The following is a 25,505-nucleotide window of genomic DNA, read 5'->3' on the forward strand; positions in this document are numbered from 1 at the left end:
GATTTAAACTGGGAATTCAGAAATATTCTCATTTGGTAAACAGACTAAATCTGATGATTTAGTTTGGGCCAATTTATATTTATGATGAGAATTTTCTGGCATGTGATGGTCAAGTCTCTCATGTTAACAAGCCAATGCATATCGTTCCCCTTTGACAAACTAGATTATCAAAATACTCTGTTGATCTAATAAAACCTAAAGTGAAAGTGAAGTCTCTCAGTCGTGTCCGACTCTTTGCGACCCCGTGGACTGTAGCCCACCACGCTCCTCTGTCCATGGGATTTTCCAGGCAAGAGTACTGGAGTGGGTTGCCATTTCCTTCTCCAGAGGATCTTTCCTACCCAGGGACCGAACCCAGGTCTCCCGCATTGTAAGCAAGACGATTTACAGTCTGAGCCACCAAGGAAGTCCTAATAAAACCTAAAACAGACTGTATTTCTAAATAAGATCTGTTTTTACTTCTAACATATAAGTGGTGATTACTTTTACCTTTAAAATCCTTTTGGTCATGGCATGTGGGGTCTTGGTTCCCCAACCAGAAAGAAGCCTGGCCCCACGCAATGAAGTGTAGAGTCCTCATCACTGGACCACTGGGGAAATCCCACTTTCAACTTCTACAAAAGATCCCTCATTGGGATTAGCACACTAGCTACACCTGAAGTTTCATATTGTAGTTCAATCATCTGATGTGTATTGTGCCAGAATATTTCTGAATTCTAAGTTTAGATCAGTAAGTACTTCACTATGATACCATGCACATATTATCTAATAGATAATATTCACTTGTCCTTAATAATCCATTTGCTGGACTTTCAACAACAAATTTGTTGTTGAAACGGAAGTAATATATTGACTAATATTTTTTTTCACTTGAGGAGAGGGCACCTTTCTCTAATTCACACCAAAGGTACACTGTGGGCCAGGAGTGATCCTGGGTCAAGGTCTGGGATGGTGTTTGTGTTTTTAGAGCCAGTACCTTGCACAGGGTTTGGGGCTCAGCAAACAGACAGCATATATTTGTTCAAATAAAAATCCTCAAGGTCTCAGAATTTAAAATCATATACGTATGCTTTATTTCACTGTACTCTCTAGAAATACTTCTAGTCTAACGGAATGTGTGTGTGCCACACGTGTCTGACTCTTTGTGACCCCGTGGACAGTAGCTCACCAGGCGTCTCCGTCCATGGGATTCTCCAGGCAAGAATACTGGAGTGGATTGCCAAGCCCTTCTCCAGGGAATCTTCCCAACCCAGGGACTGAAGCTGCGTCTCTTATGTCTCCTGTATTGGCAGGCAGGTTCTTTACCACTAGCACACCCTGGGAAGCCCTTCTAATGGAATAGTAATGCCTAAACTCTCAGAAAAAGAGGTCCTAAGTAGCCAGCAGAAGCTTATTAAACTGTCACCCAGCAGGGACCAGTTGCCTCTCTTTTTGTTCCTTAGAACACTTTTTCCCAGAAAGAATGTCTTAGGAGTTAGAAGTTTTCACAGTTATAACATACCATTAGAGAAACATCTTTGCAAACTGCCTAGGAAAATGAAAAATCTGTAAGATGGTAAGGTTTTATGTAGGTAGCTTCAATGAGAGTCTGAGATTCCTTAAGAAAGAGCAAGTGCAGAGGCTAAAAGAAACTATGCTATCATGGAAAGAAAACCCAGCCAAAACTGATGACTGTCAGGGGCTTACAAATAGCTGGCTCTCCATTTCTGACTTGAGCTTCACAATGCCAGAGACAGGACGAGTTCACTGCCTGTAATGCCTTTTTGTCATTTCCCTTTAAAGAAAGTATTCACTTTGAAGGCAGTCCAAAAAAACAGAACTAGAACCATTCCTGATTACACAGTTCAATTCAGTTAACTGTTGCTGAATGCCTTCTCTGTGCCAGGCGTGAAGGACTCAAAGATGAATAAGACAAGCTCCCTGTTACTGAAAGCCTTACAGTCTAGGGGGAGAGACAGACCATTTCAATCAATAACCTCCCCCGCCACCGCACCGCACCCCCACCCCCTGCCCCGGCCCCGGTGCCGGTGCCATCCAGGCCCAGGCAGCCCTGTCTCTTCCCTGCGGTCTATAATAGCATCCGAACTTGCCTCTGCCTCCACTCTGGAGTTCTAACCCATTCTCTGTAGGGCAGCCAGAGAGAACTTTTTGAAGCGTAAGTGGAATTATCTTTTCCCCTGTACATAGGCAGTAGGCAATGGTCTAACCTCTGCATGTATCTGCCCCTGAATATCATCTGCTGGCAAGATGGGAGTCACATTGGAAACTCTGTATCAAGCCAGACCGTCTGCAAGGCTGTATCCTCAGAGGGTGAACTAGAAGAAGACCTGCCTTGTCTTGGTTGTGGCTCGGGGAAGGGGAAACACAAGGAAAGACGTCTCCTCTCAGACTGCCCCTGTAACACCTTCCTCATGCAACCTGGAGTCAGAGCTCAGTTACACCAATAACTGGAAAAACCCAACACCTAAACTTTGGTTTTAAGTGTTCTGGGTTAGTAGAGCCCGTTGGGGCAGCTGCAAAAGATGAAAATCCTCACTTTCAACCCAAACCTCGAAGAACTATCAGAGATTAAAATTCCAAGGAACATTCGTGTGTGCATGCTCAGTCGTGTCCGACTCTTCTGTGGCCCCAGGGACTGTAGCCCACCAGGCTCCTCCGGCCATGGGATTCTCCAGGCAAGAATACTGGAATGGGTTGCCATTTCCTGCTCCAGGGGATCTTCCCGACCCAGGGATCGGACCCATGCCTCTTGCATCTCCTGCATCGGCAGGCAAATTCTTTACCACCGTATAACCTGGGAAGCCAGAGCTCACCATTAAAAAAAAAAAAAAATCTAATAAATACCTAACTCAGAACTCCAGGAAGAGAGAAGAGAAAGATTGGGTGAGAGACTATACCAACTGAGAAAACAGATGAGAATTTTCTAGAATTAATAAAAGATAACAAACCTCAGAAACAAGAATTTCAACAAATAAACAAGAATCTCAATAAATCTCCAAAAAAAAGTCCTAGGAAGTCTTCATGACACTGAAAACATCTAAGAGGATTTTAGAAGCAGGCAGAAAGAAAAAGACACTTTATGAGAAAAACAAAGAAAGAAAGAAAAACTGACTGAGGGCTGACTTCTCAACAGCAAAGATGGAAACGATTAAACAATGGCCTGTGGGCTTCCCTGGTGGCTCAGTGGGAAAGAAACCACCTACCAATGTAGGAGACGCAGGTTCAGCCCCTGAGTCAGGAAAATCCCCCGAGGAAGCAAATGGCAAACCACTCCAGTGTTCTTGCCTGGGAAATCCTGTGGACAGAGGAGCCTGGGTCCATGGGGTCACAGAAGAGTCAGACACAACTTAGGAACTACACAACGAAACAGCGGCATAGCCTCAAAAGGCTGGGATCACACAAACATCAACTCAGCAACGCGTGTGCAGCAATACTATCTCTCAAGAGGGCAAAATGAAGATGTAATTTTGAACAAACAGAAAACATTAGTCTACTACAAATAGTCCCTCACTAAGTGAGTGAACAGAGAAGGCTATGGCACCCCACTCCAGTACTCCTGCCTGGGAAATCCCATGGACGGAGGAGCCTGGTGGGCTGCAGTCCATGGGGTCGTGAAGAGTTGGACAGGACTGAGCAACTTCACTTTCACTTTTCACTTTCATGCACTGGAGAAGGAACTGGCAACCCACTCCAGTATGCTTGCCTGGAGAATCCCAGGGACGGGAGCCTGGTGGGCCGTCATCTATGGGGTCACACAGAGTCAGACACGACTGACATGACTTAGCAGCAAGTGAGTGAAAGTCACTCAGTCATGTCAGACTCTTTGCAACCCCATGGATTGTACAGTTCATGGAATTCTCCAGGCCAGAATACTGGAGTGGATAGCCATTCCCTTCTCCAGGGGATCTTCCCAACCCAGGGACTGAACCCAGGTCTCCCACATTGCAGGCGGATTCTTTGCCAGCTGAGCCACCAGGGAAGCCCAATTCCTCACTGAAAGAACTTCTAAAAGATTACCTTCAGGAGAAAGAAAATAATCGCAGAAGGTCTGAGTTGTAAAATAGAATAATGAACAAAGGAAATGGTAAATGTGTGGGTAAATCTAACGTACACTGAGACTGGGTAACATGAAGTTAATGTCTACTTTGTGAAGTTAAAACGAAGACACAGCATAACAGAAGGAAAATATTGAGCAACAAAAGCACATAAGTCAGGAGAAATGCAACCACAGTGAAAGCATCCTAAGATCCCTGTGTTATTAAAAGGACAGTAAAGTTACTTGCAAATTATACATATATTAAGTTTTCTAAGAGAAACCCTAGAAGAACAAAAACAGATTGTATAACTTCCAGACTAGTATCGGGGGTGGGGGGGAATGGAAAAAGAAAAATAAAAAAAGAATTTAAAAAGCTTTGCAGGTGTGAAAAATAAATAAATAAATAATAAAAAGCTTTGCAGTCTATAATTACAGAGGGAAATGTTATTAATAACATAACTCTTCAAGTAATTAATAGGTCATACAAAAATATCAAGGATACAAAATTTGTACTGTGCAATACACAAGCTAATTTAATGTACATATATAAAATACTGCATTTAGTAACTAGAGAATACACACTCCTTTTAATCACATACATAACCATGTATTAGGCTATCAAGGAAAAAAAGTAAAACAAAAAAGTAAAGATAGAGGACATGAAGAAGGGAGGAAAGAAAGAAATAAAAAAGAAAGAACATCCTTTAACCATACTGCCATTAAGTTATAAATTAATAATAAAGTAAGAAGAAATAACCTCATATGTTAGAAACTCAGAAAGCCATAATCCAAGTAACCTGTGGGTCACAGAAAAAATTTTCATGAAAATTTAAAATATACAGAACTAAAGGGTGATTCTTTTAATGCTACATAGCAAAATTTGTGGGTGTAGCTAAAAGTAGCACTTAAGAGGCAAGTTTGTATTGTTGAATACTTTTATCAGAAGATGGTAGAATAAGCATCCAACCTAATGTGGGGGGGTGGGGGGTACAGAATAAACTTCAAAAAGTCAAAGAAAAGAAATAAACAGCAGAAAGCCATGAAACAGAAAACTAAGTTACAACGGAGATGATCTTTGAAAACCTATCAATTGAGATACTTAAAGAATGTGTAAGAGTTAGCCAAAGAAAGGACAGGGACATTCTAAGGAAAAGGAAAACATGAACAAAGGGAAATGGCCCAGCATGAAGGTTCAAGATGTCATCGGTGTGGTTTCGGCAGAAGATAAAGTTCAAAGCATGGAATATGTGAAGTGAGTCTAGAGCACCTTAGGACCAAATGTGAATTAAAAAATAGTCAACTGTACCAGGTATTTATAGGCTAAGTACTTTACATGATTCCCTAGAGAAGGAATGGCAACTTACTGCAGTATTCTTGCCTGGAAAATCCTATGGACAGAGGAGCCTGGCAAGCTACAGTCCACGAGGTCACGAACAGTGAGACACGACTGAGCGACTTCACTTACTTACTTTACATGGTTATATCTTTCTACTCGGGCAACAAAACAACTCCACGAGGCGTGACTGTATTACACGTATTCCACAGGTAAACTGAGGCCTGCAGTAAGATTTTTCCAGGGTTACCCAGTGTGACAAAACAGGAACAACAGTTGCTGAACACAGTTGTTCAAAATAGTAACAATGTGGCTCAAAAGCCCTTACTTTAAAAAAAAAAAAGCCCTTACTTTTAATTGCCATGTAATACAGCACCACTGAAAGGCTTCATAATGGAGCCTCCATAACCAGACCAAACTTTATTCTTCAGGCAAATGTTTGAATCCCCCCAAAAAACAAAACTCCTCATGACGCAAGTCTGGGGTGCTGTTACAGCTGCCACTACTTTATGTCACCAGGACAGGATTCTGCTAGATACAGGTATCCAAGGAGTCCATGTACTGCTAATAGGCAACACTGTAACACAGAACTAACAGGCGGAATCAACAACAGGAGGCACTGGACCAAACTGAGCTCCTGAAGCATTTTTCCCATTACTACCGAGAAGACCACTACTGTTCAATGATGAGAACTGGATCAGAAGACAGCATTTTTTTCAACAGCTTTATTGAAATATAATTCACAGATCATACAGTTCACCCATTTAAATTGTACAATTTAACATTTTTCAGTATAGTCACAGAGTCGTGTAACCATCAGTCAACACATTTAAGGACATTTTCATCACCCCCAAAAGAAATCCTGTACCCACTAAGTCACTCCTCACTCCCCACACCAAAAGCCTCCCTCATCCTCAGCTCTAGGCAGTCACTAACCTACTTTGCGTCTAAAGATTTCCCCATTCTCAACATTCATACAAATGGAATCATATATATATGGCCTTCTGTGACTAACTTCATTCACCTAACATGTTTATAAAGCTTGTCCACGTTGCGGCATGTATCAGTATTTCACTCCTTTTTAAGGTCAAATACTATTCCACTATCTGGATATCTCACATTTTATTTATCCTTCAGCTGACGGACCTTTGGTTCTTTCCACTTTTTGTCTATTGCAAATAATGATGTTATGAACATTAGTGTACAAGTGTTTGTGTGGACCTATGTTTTTCAGTTCTCTCGGTTTACACCTAGGAGTGAATTGCTGGCACGGGGCAATTCCGTGTTGAACACTTTGAGGAACTGCAAAATTGTTCTTCAAATCATTTTACTTTCCCACGAGCAATGTACAAAGGTTCCAATTTCTCCACCTTCTCACCAACACTTATTATCTGTCTTTTTTATTACAGAGATGTTAGTGCATACAAAGTGGTATTTCATTGTGGTTTTGATATTCACTTTCCTAACGGCTAATGATGACATGACATTTTAACTGGCTCTTAATGTAGCCTCTTTTCACACAAGAGATATTTTTGACAAAACCTAAGAAATGCCTATGGAGACTTCCAGCAGTTTCACTGCCCAACTGTACATGCCATGTCCAAGCCTTACCTCACGGGTAGAAGAACAGGGATGGAATAAAAAATCAGATGCAAGGAGACGGTCAGGGATGGGTAGAAAATCAAGCATGTCCACTGAATACATTATTCGAGAAGTTAAAAGTGGCTTATATTTTGATACGGCTATTTTGATTTAGATATAATGACTATATCAAAAGAGCCATGTCATAATGCCCTGCTTTGAGCTAGGCACTGATTATTAGAATTAGATTTGGTAAAGACCAAGAGAAGATTCATTTATTTCACTCTTTCCCCAATATTTGTCATTATATTCTTCAAACTTGAGCATTTATAGGAACTCTCATACACTATTAACTGGTACAACTTTTTTGGAAAGCAGTTTGGCAATACATTCCAAAGGCCTCAAGATGTATATGCCTTTTAACCTAATTATTTCATTTCTGGAGAGTTGTCTTAAAATAATGTGAAATAAAGGGGAAAAAACTTAAACCATAAATTTTTTCACAGAAACATCAATCCAAACATTTAATAATATGAAAATAAATAATGAAATACATTTCACTGAATGAGATATTTTATACAATTAAAATGACATTTATGACAAGTTTGTATACTGTGAAAAATGTTTATAATGTGGGTATTAATACTAACATAAAATAATATTAGCTTTGTTGAACATTAACATAATTTTATCAGCTTTATAAAATATAAAAATGCATGCCTAGAAGAAATATTGGAGTCGAATTCTTCAAAATAAAAAGTCATCGCATCTCAGTGGTGGGATGATAAACGGGGTTTTTTTTTCCTATTTTTTGCAAATTTTTAATATTTAAGCAATATACAAGGATGATTTACATAAGTGATAAATATGGTTTTAAATAAAACTAACAACCAGGCTCAAAGCCCAGTCCTGCACTGAAAAATTTCAGTAAACACTAACTTCCAGTGGTCTTGCTTCCAAGAGCCAGGAAATCATACTCCACTTAGAGAAACAGTATGATCCACTGAATAAGACGAGAGCCAGGACTCTACCCTCGAATTCCGAGCAGTGTGTGACTCAACACCTTTGCAGAAGGGGAGAGTTAAAACAGATGACATACGTACTGCATGCTGACTTTGGAACATGGTTACGTATGTTATTGAAATGGGACAAGTATCACAGTGCCCCATGTGATATGGTGGGGATTCAAACTGAGACCTGACTCCACTCCACACTGACATCTGTGAAGCAGAACCAAGGAGTCTACCGTGCTTACTGCACAAAGTAAAAGTCAACTGAGATAAATGTATGTGACAGCTCCCCAAAAAGTATCTAGTTTCTTGAAAGGCAAGACTCTTAACGCCCTCCACACTGCCTCCTAATTCTCTAAGGATTTAATAGCACTTGAGGATGAAATTGTGTGTTTCCTCTGCCTTCTTAAGCTAACAAGTCAGTAATAGAGATTGCTTTTAGTGACTAGCAAGACAAAAATGTTTTAAATTATAATAACGTAAATCATGCAAGGCAAATGAGTATTAGATGTCTAAATGTCAACAGGAGGGGAAATATTTACAATACAAATGAGAAAAAAAGTAAATACTCATAATATTTACAAACCAATAAGAAAAACATAAACACACAAAATATCAACATAAACAACCCAAAAGATAACTGAACAAAAAATATACATGTAGCTTTTTCACAGATGAAACAGTACAAATGACTAAAAAACCTACACAAAAATCCAAACCCTGATGACAATCACAAAAATGTAACTTAAAAACTCACAGCAAAAGAGACACAGATGTATAGAACAGTCTTTTGGACTCTGGGAGAGGGTGGGATGATTTGGGAGAATGGCATTGAAACATGTATAATATCATATATGAAACGAATCGCCAGTCCAGGTTCGATGCATGATACTGGATGCTTGGGATGCACTGGATACTGGATACTGGTGCACTGGGATGACCCAGAGGCATGGTACGGGGAGGGAGGAGGGAGGGGGGTTCAGGATGGGGAACACGTGTATACCGTGGCGGATTCATGTTGATGTATGGCAAAACCAATACAATACTGTAAAGTAATTAACCCCCAATTAAAATAAATAAATTTATATTTTTTTAAAAACTCACATTTTTACCTATTAGTTTGGCAAAGACTTAGCAGATTAACAGGATACAGCACTGGAGACAACATGAGAAGCACTTTCAAACACTACTGGTGGCAACTTGACAGTAACTATCAAAATACAAAGTGCACATAACCTTTGACCCAACAAGTCCTACAGAAGCATTTGCACAAGTAAATACTTAATGTCTGAAGAGGGATGTTCACTACACCATCCTTTGTAATAGCAAACAAAACACAGAAACACATCCATCAATACATTTGAAGATGGTACATCCAGCAGATGGGCCCTTTGGTTGTTAGCAAAATGAAATGAACCCATATGTACTAACAGAGAATGATGTCCACAAAGTACTGCTAAAGAACTTGCCAGACACCATATACACTGTATAATGGTGGCATTTAAAACAACATGGAAATTGTTTATATATATATATATATATATATATATATATATACCATATACACTGTATAATGGTGGCATTTAAAACAACATGGAAATTGTTTCTATTTACATATATATATATATATATATATATACACCATATACACTGTATAATGGTGGCATTTAAAACAACATGAAAATTGTTTATATATATATATATACCATATACACTATAATGGTGGCATTTAAAACAACATGGAAATTGTTTATATATATATATATACACCATATACACTGTATAATGGTGGCATTTAAAACAACATGAAAATTGTTTCTATATATATATATACCATATACACTGTATAATGGTGGCATTTAAAACATGAAAATTGTTTCTATTTCTATATATATATATATATATACACACACACATACATACTTGTGTCTCTACATATGATGTCTAGTTGGTGGTCATTAGCAGGATGTTCTGATTCTCCTCTTTGCACACTCATGGCAGGACTGTACATCCCAGCCCCACCGAAGTTCACCAGGCTAAGGATTTCGCTTTGACAAATGAGATGTGAGCACAATCACCTCCGAGTAGAAGGCTTAAAAGCTGGTGCGGCATTTATCATGTTCCCTTCCTCTCGGTGACTCACTGAAGCAGGTGCTGAGCTGGAATCCCGGGTCTCTGGATAATCAAGATGGCAGGAGACGCTTGTCCCCACACCCCCAGCAAACCACATCAAACCGCTAAGTATGAGCAAGAAGCAAACTTCTGTTGTACTTCTATTGATACTCCAGCACAATTGAGTGGTGTGTCAATTGAGTGTGTATCAATTCCTGATACACACAGGAATAAGAAAAAATATCTGGAAAAATACATACCAAACTGCATTCTTGATGTTACCCTAAGGAAAAGAGATAGGATAGAGACAGAAAGGGCAGGGAATGGGTGGGGGGGGGCACTGTGGGGTTTTACTTTATATACTTGGGAATTATATAAATTTTCATAAGCACATATTGTTTTTAGAATTTGAACACAAGGTATTTGTAAATAATGGAAGATGTCCCGAAGTTTTTAGATTGTTGCTTTTAAAAATTCCAATAACTGCAGTTCTAACACAAAGAGAAATAAAATCTCCCTGTGACCATAAAGAACAGAATATGAAAACTGGCCTCTGCAAGAATTCTAGGCAGAGGGACTGAAGGGCTCCTTTGAAAAGTAACACTGTACTTAGGGATGCCCACTAGACAAACCGCCCTATTCTTTCAGCTCCATTAAGGATGCGAAGGTTTTACTCAGATGACACAGAAGCAGATGGGGGAAGAGAAGGAGCCATTAGCAAACGGCTGCTAGCTAGGACTTAGGAAGCATTTATAAAAATTACTGGATGACGGTTCCCAAACACGCAGAGAAACAAACATGCACGCAAATGGCGGCCGAGGCAGCTGTGAAGGCAGGACCCGGTGTGATGTGATGCAGAACGAGAGATGTCAGTCCATCTGGAACAGAGAAACAACATCATCGTTCTCTCTGGCAAAACCACAGCCTTTGTGGAGGAATCTCAGGGAATGACTGGGCTACAGGGGAGCAACCACATGGAAAGGAGGGTTCAAAACTTATCAAAGCAATAAGGTTATTTGCCTGTTGACGCCATCAATTTTGTATTACCAAACTGAATTAAAATGTCATGGAAATTCATCAGAGGGAAAGCCAACTAACAAGCACTCTTATTTGAAAGTACCAGGCACTTTCAAGATTTTCAGAATTAATCCTCACAAGCCTACCACATATTTTAGGCTCTTTCTTAGAGATGAGGAGCCTTTGGCTCAGAGAGATAAAGGAACTCGTCCGGGGCCACAGAGCCAAGATTCAAACCCATGTCTGGTATGGTCTTTCCAGGGTCAGTGGGGAGGGCTGCTTAGGGATGGAAGGAAGAAGTAAAGACATCAGCCCAGGGAATTTGCTTCTCTGTTCACATCAACAACCTCCTTATTTGTTTTATGACCACAAAAGGTAAGTACTGATGTCACTCAAATAGCTAAAATAAATTTCCAGTGTTGACATACATAGTTAATACACCAGAGTATGAGACTGGCACCAGGCTCAGAAGGGAAGCCTTAAAATATTCAGTTAAAACCACAAAACTTTAAAAATATAATTGACTTCAAAAGAAAAGAATTTTAAAACAGTGTTATTTAAAAAAATTTAGGGACCTCCCTGGCGGTCCAGTGGGTAAGACTCTGCCTTCCAATCCAGGGGGTGCACGTCTGATCCCTGATCGGGGAGTCATCATTCCACAGACCTCGTGACCAAAAAAACCAAACCATAAAACAGAAGTTTTAACAAACTAAAAGTTTGTAATAAACTCAATAATGACTTTAAAAAATGGTCCACATCAAAAAAAAAAAATCTTAAAATTTTTTTTAAACCTAAACTATATCACATTGATATTTGTGCAAAATGTACCTGCCCTTATCACACAGAGGGTTCTGGGTGTGTTTGTTATCTGCTGTATCCCAAGAACTCAAATAAAGCCTGGCACAAAGTAGGTCTCAGAGTATTTGTTCAATGATTCAAATGAGCTGTCAAGTGTGTTTAACCAGTAACCTATATATGAAGATGAAATTCTATACTCGTTGTCTTCTAGTTTAAAATACATATATATCAAATAACCAATATCTATAGTTACCCAATAAAAGGAAAAGTACCATGAACTGAACGCAAACAATGTGCCCAGCATTGGGTTAAGGCAATTTACATACTTCCCCTCATTTAATCTCACAAGAACTCAGCAAGAATCACTATGGCCCATTGATACAGCTGAAGAAATTGACTCTCAGAGTGGTTCTGTATGCAGGACCCAACCTGCTTGGTCACACAAGGAATTAGTGACAAGTATTTTAACCCATCTGTGTGAATTTCAAAGTCCCTGCTAGCTCCAGGACATACTACTTTCCCTCTAGAGAAGCCACTTAAAGAGTGGCCAATTACTTTCATAACATGTTCTTTTCAAGGGATAGATTTAAAAGAAAATGTATATTTGAACTTTTGTATTCAACTTCTGGCAGAAAACCAGAATACCTCCAAAATCGAGGCCATTTACAATAGAGAGCATATTCCTGTAACACAGAAAACTGCTCTAACAATTGCAATACCTGCTTAAAAACTAAAATTTTAATTTGTACTAGTTATAGAACTGGAATATGAGCTCCTGGAATACACTGTCTTTTAAATGAGAGGCATTAGTGTGGATTCATGAGGCTTTTATACATATTGTATTGTTCAAGTAGGAGTGGTAGTGAATTGTGATTTTTATGGTGTGACAAATTTAACTTGTAAAGGAAAAATTCTAGTGTGCTAGGTGTTAAAATAACATGTCTGTTGAAGGAGAACATTGGATGGAGTAGGCTATAAACTGTCCTTAAACATAAGGCTGTTTTCAAAAACTGGAAAGTAAATTGCAATGACTATCATTAAAATGAGGAAGGGGGGGAAGGTTAAACTATCCAATTTTTCATTTTCTAATCTGCCTTCATCCACCAAGAGTCTGCAACACAGTGGCTCATGCAGCAGGCTCAGGCCCCACAGAGGAGCAAGGCCACTCGGCTAGTCAGTGCACCAGAATCTCTTTCCCCTCGTGGGCAGCCACGAGATAGGATTCAGAAAGTGCAGACACCAAAGGCTCCCTCTGCCAGGCAGGATATATTTCACTGTGTTTTATTTTAAGTCCTATTTGCAACGTCAGCCTCCTGGTTCTAAGTGACACCATTGCCATTCGAGAGTTATGAGTCAGATGAGGAATGAGAGGGTTCAGAAGTGGAGGATTATACAACACACTGAAAAGTGGGCTTGGGAGCAAGGCAGACTGTTTGAACCCTGACTCTCCCACTTCTGCGCCCAATTCCATTTCTTCAATTGTTATCTTCGGGGGAGTTCCCAGGTGGTCCACTGGTTAGGACTCCATGCTCTCACTGCCAAGGACCCGGGTTCCAACCCTGGTCAGGGAACTAACATCCCACAAGCCTTATGGTGCTGCCAAAAAAAAAAAATGTTATCTGGGAATAGTAATAACAGAATAACTCCTTGCAGGGTGGATTTTAGCAAAGGATTAGCAAAGAAGACAGTAGAGGCTTGTGTACTGGCTATAAGCACAGGCCCTGGATGGCTCAGACACCTGTTACCTGTGCGGCCTTGGGCTACCCCTGAACTAATCTCCTCTCAACCTCGGTTTTCTCAGCTGTAAACTGGAAATAATGGGGAAAAATAAAAAGGAAATAATGGGATCCACCTCAGAGGGCTGCTGTGAGGATTAAATAAAATAATACATAATAAGTGTTCTATACAAGTTTTAATGAGCAGAAAGCACTTAGAACATAAAGCCTAGCATGTAATATGATATTTCAAAGACAGTAACTAACATCACACAAGTTGTAAGTAGGATGATATCCTAAGTATATACATGCTTCGAAGAAAGGCTGGATACATTTCTGAAAACAACACACGATTTGGACACTACTGAAGCAAAGAGCTCACACTGTAACAAATCTTGTGAAAGTCACTCACTTGTGTTCAACTCTTTGCGACCCCATGTCAGGCTCCTCTGTCCATGAAATTCTCCAGGCCAGCATACTGGAGTGGGTAGCCATTCCCTTCTCCCTGGATCATCCCACCAGGAATTGAACCCAGGTTTCCCACATTGCAGGCAGATTCGTTACCGAATGACCCAGGAGGGGAGCCCTAATAGATCCTGGGATAGGGCTTATGCCAACTATTATCAACAAAGGTCCCTCTATCAAATCTCTCAGTGCCCTTGATCACGTTAGCTGGTGTCCATGACACCACTGAGTACATATACACAGCTGACATCTCCAAGGAGAGCAGCTTGCAAAAACAGTGGCGTCTATTCTCCATGGTGTCTTTTCCCTAAAGTTTTCTTTAATGTGTGTCCAAACTGCAGAAAGAATATACAGGAGAGGCAGAGAGAGGCTCACATGATTAGAGGAGAACCACACATTTTTGTAAATATTTATTGAGCTTCTACTATGAGCGAGGAACCATGTCTCTCTTTCATGTCTCAACTTCACAGTGACTCTATAAACATGATTTTGCTCTTCTAAAATAAACTTTCATCTTACCTACAAGTGTACAGAGCTAATGTTTATGAACTGTCCTTTGAGAAACACGGTGGGCACCATTGCATTAAACCTGACTAGAGTGGATCCAACTGAAAACTGAATCATTTCAGAGAGTTGGTGTGGCTCCCTTGAGACTGCCAGCGTGGGCAAGGGAAGCATGGTCTATATATGGCAGGAATCTGTGATCATACTCAGCCAGAAGCACAAGCTTCCTGGCATGGCCTTCAGCGTCCTCCAATCTGGCTCCTTCTTCATCTCTCTCTGCTCTCTAAGCCGCCATCACCCCATCCTGTGTATAAAACCAGATCTCCCGGCCTTGGCTCCTCCTCTGTATGGAATGCCCTGTACCCAACTCTACTCCCAGGCTGGACTGCAACTGTCAGTGAACATGTCTGTCCCTGGAGGGTACAGAGAGAATCCCATTTGTGTCTGTACCTGCCACCCTCCAGGGTCCACCAGCATCAGCAGCAGGGAGCAGTAGCAAGGGCACAGAACAGGAGGCCGGTTTCGAATGGAAACCTGTTTCAGATGCTAGCTCTGCCCCTCACAGCTCTCTGACCTTGTGTAAGTTAACCTCTGGGTACTTCGATTTCCTCCTGTGTAGAAATGGAGACCAAAGGGTTGTTGGGAGAATCAAATCCTTGGCTATATGTGATGCACCCAGAAGAGTGCCTGGCACAGGGGAAGGGCTGTGGAAGGAAGGATTCATCATAGTTGTTTCTTATCACTGTCACTATTGGTTACTGTTGTTAAGTGTCTGTTAATAGAGAAAAGTGGGGGAAGAAGGGAGATTGTGCCCTGAAGCCAAGCAAATGCTGAGCTCCCGCCCTGCTGAACGGCCCAGTCGGGGAGCCCCTCACCACTTACTCGCAAAGGAGACACAGACCTTTCACTCTGGGTGGTGCTCATGTCCTTGTTTCTCGCCTGGGCTGCCCAACTGACCCCTGCCAAAGCCAGCTGGCTGGGGACCCCCACATCCTGCAGTGATGGCACAGCATGACATACAGAGGACGCTGCCCTTCACCTCCTTGCAACCCAGCCCCCAGCAGGGTTCGTGCTCCTAGAACATCAGTGCTGAGCATTAGAGGTACACTCTTTGAACAGCACCCGTGTAGCAGATGGGGAAACAAGCCTGGCGAGGCTGTGTTTGCATTTTGTTAGTACCCAGTTTATATATATAGAGAGAGAGATGTTACCTATCATGAAGCCAACTTTGCTGCAGGTACTAAGAATACCATAATCATCGTTTAAACCTGGAAGGAACTTTAAAGTTTTCCTAGCCTGGCACTTTTCGAACTCCACATTCTATGGTGTGAAGATGAGATGTCAGCTCTGTGGTTAAGTCATCCATTCATTCATTTATGGATCACCCACCACCTGCTAGGCATCAGGGACACAAGTCAGAAACCACTCCTGTCCTCAGGACCTCACAGGCAAACACGGAAGCGTGATGCTAGGTAGGTAATCACCCCTCTAATAGTAAAGTCCTGTTGGGAGTAAATTATGTTAAAACATCCTAGAATGAGCATCTCCACTTACATGCCAGTATGAGCAGGAGAACAGGCAAAGCAGGGCCTGGAGGAGACGGTTACGGGTGGCACCTCAGAAACTGCTCACCCCTTCGAGCTCACCTGCACGAGGGCCTCACACAGACTAACACTACCATTATGTAGCAGCAGAGAGACTGGGAACCATGGACCTAGCTGGACCCACTCCCATTTGACAGACAGGCAAACTGAGGCTGAAAGAATTGAACTCACTTGCCAAAGTCCCAAGGCAGGTAAACGGAAAATGCTTAAGGTTTCGTAGTGGCTCACACAGGCTTCCAAAAGAGTCCACATCCCACAGCATGGCACACGATCTGACCCCTGCTCACCCCTCCTGCCTCCGCTCACACCATTCTGCCGCCCACTCTGTGACCCAGCCCTACCGAATTAAGTGTGAAGCCCCGAACGCACCTCTGCTCTGTCTGTCCCACTCCCTGTTCCAGGGATCCAAAGTCAATGATCCCTAATAATAATAATGAATAATTCCCAGAACTCAGCTCGGGGCTCTCTCCTCCAGGACATGGCCCTGACATGACGCGCCTCTACCTCCTAGAGCAGGTACACCTTTACACAGACACAGAAACACTCATCACATAAGGCGTTCATCCATTCAACACATATTTATTGAGCACCTTCTGTGTGCCAAGCACCTGAGGAAACAGCAGTACATAAAACAAGGCCCTTGCCCTCATGGAGCTTACATTCTAATGCGGGAAACAGACAATAACCAATACAAAATCCAGTGTCACTAGAGTTCAGTGCTATGAAAAACCAATAAAGACGAGCAAGCATCAGTTGGCGGGGGGTGGGGCACAGTTATAGGTGAAGGCCTCTCTGAGCCGGTGGCATTTGATCGGAGGTCTGAAGTGATAGAGGAAGCCATGCCAACAGCTGGGAAAGGAGCATTTCAGGAGCAGCAGCAGAGGCCCTGTAACTACTGCAGTGGTCACTTACTTGTGTCTTATCACCTACTGAACTTGGAGGTCCTTGAAGGCAAGGGTTACCTCTTTAGCATCTTTGCTTCGCAGGGCCCAGCATCCATAGTGGACACTTACAGAATGAATGATTGAAGCTGGACCAGCATGTGTGGCTGCTGGTTTCTGAGTCTGGATGGCTCCATCTCTTGAGATCTGGCCAGTTTTGTGTCTCTCTCCCCAACCCTTGCCCCAGGGCTAAGCTAAGGACAGGCCATGCTTGGGCGAATCAGCCTTCCTTCATTCTGTGGCCTGGTCTCAGCCCCTGGACCCTCCCTTCATTAGGACTATGGTACTGACAAGCTCTCCATGTTCATCTCCTTCTGGTCTTCATATCTACCACCTTGACCTAGGCCCCTGTCCCAAAACCCAGACACCTAGTACTGGGAGCCGCCCTCACTTTCTCCAGATTTCATGGGCATGAAAGCCCTCCCCTGATCCCCAAGCCCCAGGGCTGGGGGGCCCTGACACCCAGAATCAGACTATTCAACGGCTAACCCCTCCCTGTCTGGAAATCTGCCCCACCTGACTCTCAACTCCCCTCCAAACCACGTGACTCCTACTGCTGGGACAGCAACCCTCTGACCTCATTAATTCTGTCTGTGTCCATCTCTCTGTATGTTCCAACTTCATTATACCATTCCTGAAAGTCTTCTCTAGCCAAGGCCCAGGGCTGCTAAGGTCCTGCGTCCTCGTGTCGCCTGTTACAGATTCTGTTCCAGCAGCAGATCACATGGGTCCAAGCCTCCAGATTCGACTACCCTAAACCACATCCTGACACTCCCCAAAGCACATTAAATAACATTAGGCACTGCAAATAAAGTCACATCCACTCAGTCAACTACAACAGATTATCTCTGGATGTCACCGGTGCTTCATCCCAACCCCTTTCAGATCTAAAATAAGTTCAAGGACAAATAATCCATTCCTTCACTCACCCTTTTGCCCACCAGTTCCTGAGGCCTGTTTATATGTCAAGCCTTGGGACATAAAAACCCCAGCACCTACACTGTTGACAATGATACTGATGGTGATGTGATGGTGATGGTGGAAAAGAGAGAGGAGTGCGTGGTAAGATGAGTTCCCATTTATTGCAGACTTGGGTTATATTATAATACACAGTGAGTCTTCCAATACTAAGAAAACTATGAGATAGGTACATTTGGCCTGACTTTACAGAGGAAGAAATAGGCTAAAGAAGTGAAGCAAGTTGCTCAAGGTCACACAGCTAAGTGACATGATGCTGAGACCCTAGTCTATCTGCCTCCAAAGTACAAACGGTTCGATTTCCGCAAGGGGCCACCCAGTAAATGCTAAACAAATAAAACTTAAGGAAGAAATGAAAGAGAGGATCGACGGCTTCCGGGACTCACAGCTGCCGGAGGAGACAGACATATAAACAAATATCTATCATGTGGGGGAGGCGAGTGCTGATGGCTGGAGATCATGGAGCCAAAGGTAGCTGCAGGGGAGCTAGAGGAAGGACAAACTAACTCGACCTGGAGGGATCTAGAGCAGTCTTGAGGAAGTGACTTGGGGCCTAGGCTTTGAAGGAGAAGCAGTGAGAGGCTGACAAGCGTGGCACACAGCAGGAGCTTGGCCCTGAGAACTGGCCTGAGCCAGCAGGCTCCTCTGAGGTCTTCCAGTCCACCCCCCTGTGCCCACGCGGCCGGGCCGGGCCTCACCTCCTTCCACTTGAGCTGGCGGATGCTGATCTTCAGGGCGTCCAGGGAGGTCCTGGCCTTGGAGCTGTCCACGGTGACCGGCCGCAGAGAGCAGTACTCGTCGGGCTGTCCCGAGCTCCGCTTGCAACTGCGGCCCTTGATCCTAGACTTCCCGTGCGGGCAAAGGCCAGACACCGGCTCCGGCTTCGCCAGGGACACGGGCAGCGTGGGCGGAGGCCGCGGGGGAATGCGGGCGTCACCTTCCTCGGCCGCGCAGGGTGGCGCCGGGGCCGGCTCCTTGGGCTGCTCCTCCCCCGCCTTGCGCTCCGGTTCCCCGGCCGCGCCGGGGTCCACGCGGACCTGCTCCTTCGCCGCCTGCGCTTTGGTCGCGGCCACGGCCTCCGCCTCCCACCAGGCCGCCAGCTCCCTCTCGGGGCTGCCCCGCAGCATGGCCCTCAGGGCTGGTGCCAACGCCAGTGACGGAGCCGCCGCCGCCGCCGCTCCGCCGCCCCGGCCCCCGACCAAACTGCCGTCGCTGCCACCGCTGCCGCGCGCTCCCCTCCCGAGCCGGTTGCCATGATCGCTCAGGCTCCGGTTGACAAGGGCAGTCGCCCACTGGACGGGGCCCGAGAAGGGACAATCGCCGTCACAGGCCCGGCGACCTCATAGGCGAGGCTGCTCACGTGGTCAGGCCTGTCACAGAGGCGGCGGCGGACATCTTGGAAGAGGGCGGAAGGGGCCTTGGCCCGCCCACTGGGAGAACATGCTGAGTAGCTGAGCTCGCAGAACTTGGAGCCGACAGGCTGGAGGTGAGCTTGAGGATGGAACAGCTATCGGAGCTTGCAGGGCTTCTGAGCCCCGGGACTGGGCCGGAGAGACGATAGTTTCAAACAGGAAACCCACTTTCCTCCACTCCACGCGCACTCACTGGGATAACTCCTGATCCAATGGAGGAGGCACAACCTCATCCATTCTAGGCACTTCCACCCTCAGAAAGAATCTCAGCCTGATGATGGAGATAGCAAGTCCAGACCCTCAAGGAGCGGCTGCTCGTTTGAGGAAATCGCTTTCTCGTCCTGGGAGAGCCCCCAGACTGAGAGGGGGGACACCTTTCCCTGTTGGGAGCTCGTAAAGGAATGGGGTAGCCATGGGAAACTGCAGATTCACGGTTTAGTTGAGGACATCAACCAGACCCTTTTCATATTATGTCATTAAGAAAGAAATTTGGTATCAATAAAATACACATAAAATGTGTCATTTTAACCTTTTTTTTAGGTATAGCCAAGGGAGAAGGCAATGACACCCCTCTCCAGAACTCTTGCCTGGAAAATCCCATAGATGTAGGAGCCTGGTAGGCTGCAGTCCATGGGATCGCGAAGAGTCCGACAGGACTGAGCGACTTCACTTTCAATTTTCACTTTCATGCATTGGAGAAGGAAATGACAACCCACTCCAGTGTTCTTGCCTGGAGAATCCCAGGGACGGGGGAGCCTGGTGGGCTGCCGCCTGTGGGGCCGCACAGAGTCGGACACGACTGAAGCGACTTAGCAGCAGCAGCAGCAAGGGCATTAACAGTCACATTGTGCAAACATCACCATTTATCTTCTGAACTTTTCATCTTCTCCAGCTGAAACTCTGTACCCATTAAACTCACTGTACCCATTTACTCACAGCCCCCGGACCTCCATTATCCTTTCTGTCTATATGAAACTGCCTCATATAAGTGGAATCATCCAACATTTATCCCTTCGTGTCTAGCTTATTCACTCAGCATAATGCCTTTGGGGTTCATCCGTGTTGTAATATTATTAGAATTGCGTGCCTTTGTAAGGCAGAATAGTGTTCCATTGTATGGATAGACCGCATTGTGTTTATCCATTCATCTGACAGTGGGCATTTGGCTTGTTTCCCTTTGTTGTCTATTGTGAATGATGCTGATATGGACATGAATACACAAATACCTATTCCACTCCCTGCACTCAATTCTTTTGGGGTTGCCCTGTATTTTTAAAGCCAATCCAAGGAGAGGGCTTTCCCGTCTTGCCTCAGGAAACCACATTTCAGTTTTTTCAGGGAATGGGGCTGGGAAGGGATAGCACTTCATACTGAGGACAGTGGCCCTCACTGGTAGCCGCACTTTCCAGATGAAATAATGATACAAGAGAGGAAAAGCAGAGGAATCACAAGGAAGTATACAATTCAGTGCCAAATGAGCCAAAGAGTTTAAAAAAAATTAGGAGTTCAAAGAATGGAGAATTTACTATGAATTAGAAAGTTAGAGAAAACTTCATATAAGAGAGGGAATATAAACTGAGTCTTCAAGATAGAATCAGGTAGATAGAAGGAAAGGGATTTCCTTGTTGGTCCAGTGGCTAAGACTCAATGCTCCTGATGCTGGGAGCCCAGGTTTGATCCCTGGTCAGGTAATTAGATCCCACATGTCCCAACTAAAGATCCCACATGCCATAACAAAGATCAAAGTTCCTGCTCATCATAACTAAGACCCAGAGTCAAACAAATAGATACATAAATAAAAAGAAAGCAGGTGGAGTAGTCATTCCAGAGGCTGTGGACACAGCAACCTGTACAGTCATGCAGATGACCCGGGGGCCTCCAGGGGGCTGAAATGCAACTTGCTCTCTGCCCACCAAGCCTCACCCACTGAGGCTTTGTTCCGCAGAAAGGGGCAACTTTGCTGATTGGTTCAAAGGCTCCCAGGGCTAATGGAGGCCCTGTGCTGAGAGGGAGCTGAGGAAAAGGTGCAGTACAAGTAAATTTAAGAAGGGAGTGGTTACGATGATCAGCTTGAAATGTATAGAAATATCAAATCACTGTGCTGTGTATCAAGAACTAACATAATGTTGTAACTCAATTATACTTCAAAAACAAATTCAGAGAAAAAGAGGACAGATTTGTGGTTACCACATCGAGTCGGTGATGCCATCCAGCCATCTCATCCTCTGTTGTCCCCTTCTCCTCCTGCCCCCAATCTCTCCCAGCATCAGAGTCTTTTCCAATGAGTCAGCTCTTCGCATGAGGTGACCAAAGTACTGGAGTTTCAGCTTTAACATCAGTCCTTCCAAAGAACATCCAGGACTGATCTCCTTAAAATGGACTGGTTGGATCACCTTGCAGTCCAAGGGACTCTCAAGAGTCTTCTCCAACACCACAGTTCAAAAGCATCAATTCTTCGGTGCTCAGCTTTCTTCACAGTCCAACTCTCACACCCATACATGACCACTGGAAAAACCATAGCCTTGACTAGATGGACTTTGTTGGCAAAGTAATGTCTCTGCTTTTGAAAATGCTATCTAGGTTGGTCATAACTTTCCTTCCAAGGAATAAGCGTCTTTTAATTTCATGGCTGCAACCACTGAGTGTGAGTGAACTCCGTGAGTTGGTGATGGACAGGGAGGCCTGGCGTGCTGCAATTCATGGGGTCGCAAAGAGTCAGACACGACTGAGCGACTGAACTGACTGACTGACATGGACAGAGGAGCCTGGCAGGCTACAGTCCATGGGTAGCAAAGAGTCAGACAGGACCGAGTGACTAAGCTCAGCAGATAGAGTTGGGGAGGTGAAGGGTTTGGGGGAGGGAAAACTGGATTAAGGCAGTCAAAAGATATAAACTTTCATTTATGAGGTAAATAAGTACTAGGAATATAATCTATTATACGTTAAATATAATTAACACCATTGTGTGCTATATATAAACATTTTAGAGTAAATCCTGTGTTCTCATCACAAGGAAACATTTTTTTCTGTTCTTTAATCTTGTACCTGTCTGGGATGATGGATGTTCAGTAAATTGTTGTGCTCATCATTTTGTGATGTATGTAAATCAGATCATTATGTTGTACACAAACTTATACACTGCTTATGTCAATTATATCACAATAAAACTGGAAGAAAAAATAAAATTTATTAATCCTGTAAAAAAGGAGGGGGGAGGGGATAAATCGGTGCTTTCAAATTGTGGTGCTGGAGAAAACTCGTGAGTCCCCTGGACTGCAAGTGGATCAAACCAGTGAATCCTAAAGGAAATCAACCCTGAATATTCATGGGAAGGACTGATGCTGAAGTTTGAAGCTCCGGTATTTTGGCCACCTGATGCGAAGAACTGACTCGTTGGAAAAGATCCTGATGCTGAGAAAGATTGAAGGCAGGAGGAAAAGGGGAAGACAGAGGATGAGATGGTTGGATGGCATCACCGACTCAATGGAGATAAGTTTGAGCAAGCTCTGGGAGTTGGTGATGGACAGGGAGGAAGCCTGGCGTGCTGCAGTCCACAGGGCCGCAAAGAGTCAGACACGACTGAGCGACTGCATAGCACAAAAGTCATACGCCTTTTCAGGAGGGCAGGGAACAGACTAGAATTGTAGAGACGCAAGCCTTAGAGGCAAATCCCATCAGGGCTCTGGATGCTGTGGTGACCTCTGACTTCTCAGGAAACTCTAAAATGTGTTGGTGGAAAACCCAAGCCCTTGCGGGTCTCCTCACAGAGAAGCTTCAGCTGTGGCTGCAGAGGAGCAAAGAGCAGCGGAGACTCGGGGACCAGGAACAGTTCCCCAAACACAAACACATCCAGAAGCACCTCTCTTTCCTTCACACACGCACCACATCTTAGAGTCAGAGTGTTTTTGTTTACTTATGATGGACTGTCTCACCGACCAGAGTCCCAGTGTCACAGGTAAGGGTGTCCTGCCCTCGTTTACCATATCCCAGCACACAGTTGGTGCCTGGCAGACAGTAGGCATTCAACAACCATTTTTTGATTGATTAATGAGTGAATGAATGAAAGAATTAAGCTGCTCAGATATTTGACGATAAGAAAATACTTAGGCAAATTATGGCAAATGTCCATCACAGCTTTAGCCGTGTAGGGTAAACATCATCCCGGTGATGTAACATCGAGCAAACTGGTGCAAGCCTGGTGATCACAATGCTTAAGGACTGTTCCGAGTAAACAAGGCCTGGGAGAAGCTAGAGACAAATGGGAACAGCTGTGATGCTGGAGTCATGCGATCTTGGTTGAAATTTTCCTCTAGCTTTGGCAAACTATCCACCTGGAGGCTCTTCCTACCCCCTCGTTCCAGAAATTCATCCCATGTCTGGAGGTTTCTGCTGTGAATCAGAAAGGCAGGCTAGGTCGTCCATGGTGACCTAGTATCAGTGAGAAGCCTCTCTGTCCTGAGCACTGCACTAAGCATTTCGCAAATGTTGTGTCATTTAAGCTTCACAGCAGCCCTGGGATCAGCAGATTTTGCAGATGGTGAAGGAAATTGCTGCCCAGAGAAGTTATTTGCCTAAGTCACACAGCTCGTAAAGGCAAAGATATGATTCAAATTCAGAATTATCTGACACTTACACCCAGCTGCCAAACCCACACTAACCCCCACACCAAGCCTTTGTTCACAAAACATAAGCCACATATGTTTAAACATAACTGTGTCCATATATATGTATATGTATTTAGACCACATATATATATATGCTTCCCAGGTGGTGCTAGTGGTAAAGAACCTGCCTGCCAATGCAGGAGACACAAGAAATGCAGGTTCAATCCCTAGGTTGAGAAGATCCCCTGGAGGAGGGCATGGCAACCCACTCCAGTATTCTTCTCTGGAGAATCCCATGGACAGAGGAGCTTGGTGGGCTATGGTCCACAGGGTCACAAAGAGACACAACTGAAGCAACTTAGCACACAGTGCATGCATACACACACACACACAAATCCTCATTGCATGTAGATTACATGAAAATTACATGCAGAGAAAATCTCTGGATTCAAAGATATCAGTATCTTAGTCAATATATGTAAAATCCACAAAAGACTTGTACCTTGAAAATATAAAGAATTTTTTATATAACAAAGAGATGCTCAAAAATGGGAAAAGACGCGGATAGTCATTCACAAAAGAAGATATCCAAATAGCCAATGAACATAAAGAATTGAGAAACTTCATGCATCATCAGGGAATTGATCATTTGAGCCACAATAGGTACGTGGACAAAAAGGCAATGGCACCCCACTCCAGTACTCTTGCCTGGAAAACCCCATGGACAGAGGAGCCTGGTAGACTGCAGTCCATGAAGTCGCCACTAGTCGGACACGACTGAGTGACTTCACTTTCACTTTTCACTCTCATGCATGGGAGAAGGAAATGGCAACCCACTCCAGTGTTCTTGCCTGGAGAATCCCAGGGACGGGGGAGCTTGGTGGGCTGCCGTCTATGGGATCGCACAGAGTCGGACACAACTGAAGCGACTTAGCAGCTGCAGCAGCAGCAGGTAAGTGGAAAAGACTGACTACACCAACCAGCACATCCTTTGGCAAAAGAAGCTAGCCATAAAGCGTAATTTTATTTTTACATAAACTTCCAGAACTTTGTGATATTGGAAGTCAGCTTAGTTGCTACAGTTGGGAAGGAGGTTGGTGGATGTGGTTGGGCAAAAAGAGACTTCTAGGATTCTGGTATTGCTCTATTTCTGGACCTAGCGATGATCTCATTGATATTTTCACTTTTTATAATTCATCAGCTTGAATGAGTTGGGCTTTTCTGTAGGTTATATATATTTCAATAAAAAGTTTGGATAACAAATTAAAAGAAAAAAGATGTCAATATGTTATTAGTGGTTACTCTGAGCAATGGAACGAAGGGTGACTATTTCCCTCTTGATTAAACTTTTGTATATTTTCCCAGTTATCTACAATGACCATGCTTTTTTTTTGA

At 43.8% G+C, this 25,505-nt stretch overlaps 1 protein-coding gene across 1 annotated transcript in view; it reads right to left on the reverse strand.

Moving 5' to 3' along the window:
- TTLL11 (tubulin tyrosine ligase like 11) overlaps window positions 1–19,932 on the reverse strand; it is a 264,768-nt gene extending 244,836 nt beyond the window's left edge. The window contains exon 1 of the mRNA XM_018055721.1: window positions 18,793–19,932. Coding sequence (XP_017911210.1) covers window positions 18,793–19,221 — 429 coding nt within the window. The 5' untranslated portion in view covers window positions 19,222–19,932. The remainder of the gene's footprint in view (window positions 1–18,792) is intronic.

This window comes from Capra hircus, chromosome 11 (genome assembly GCF_001704415.2).
Source record: "Capra hircus breed San Clemente chromosome 11, ASM170441v1, whole genome shotgun sequence".
Taxonomy (NCBI): Eukaryota; Metazoa; Chordata; class Mammalia; order Artiodactyla; family Bovidae; genus Capra; species Capra hircus.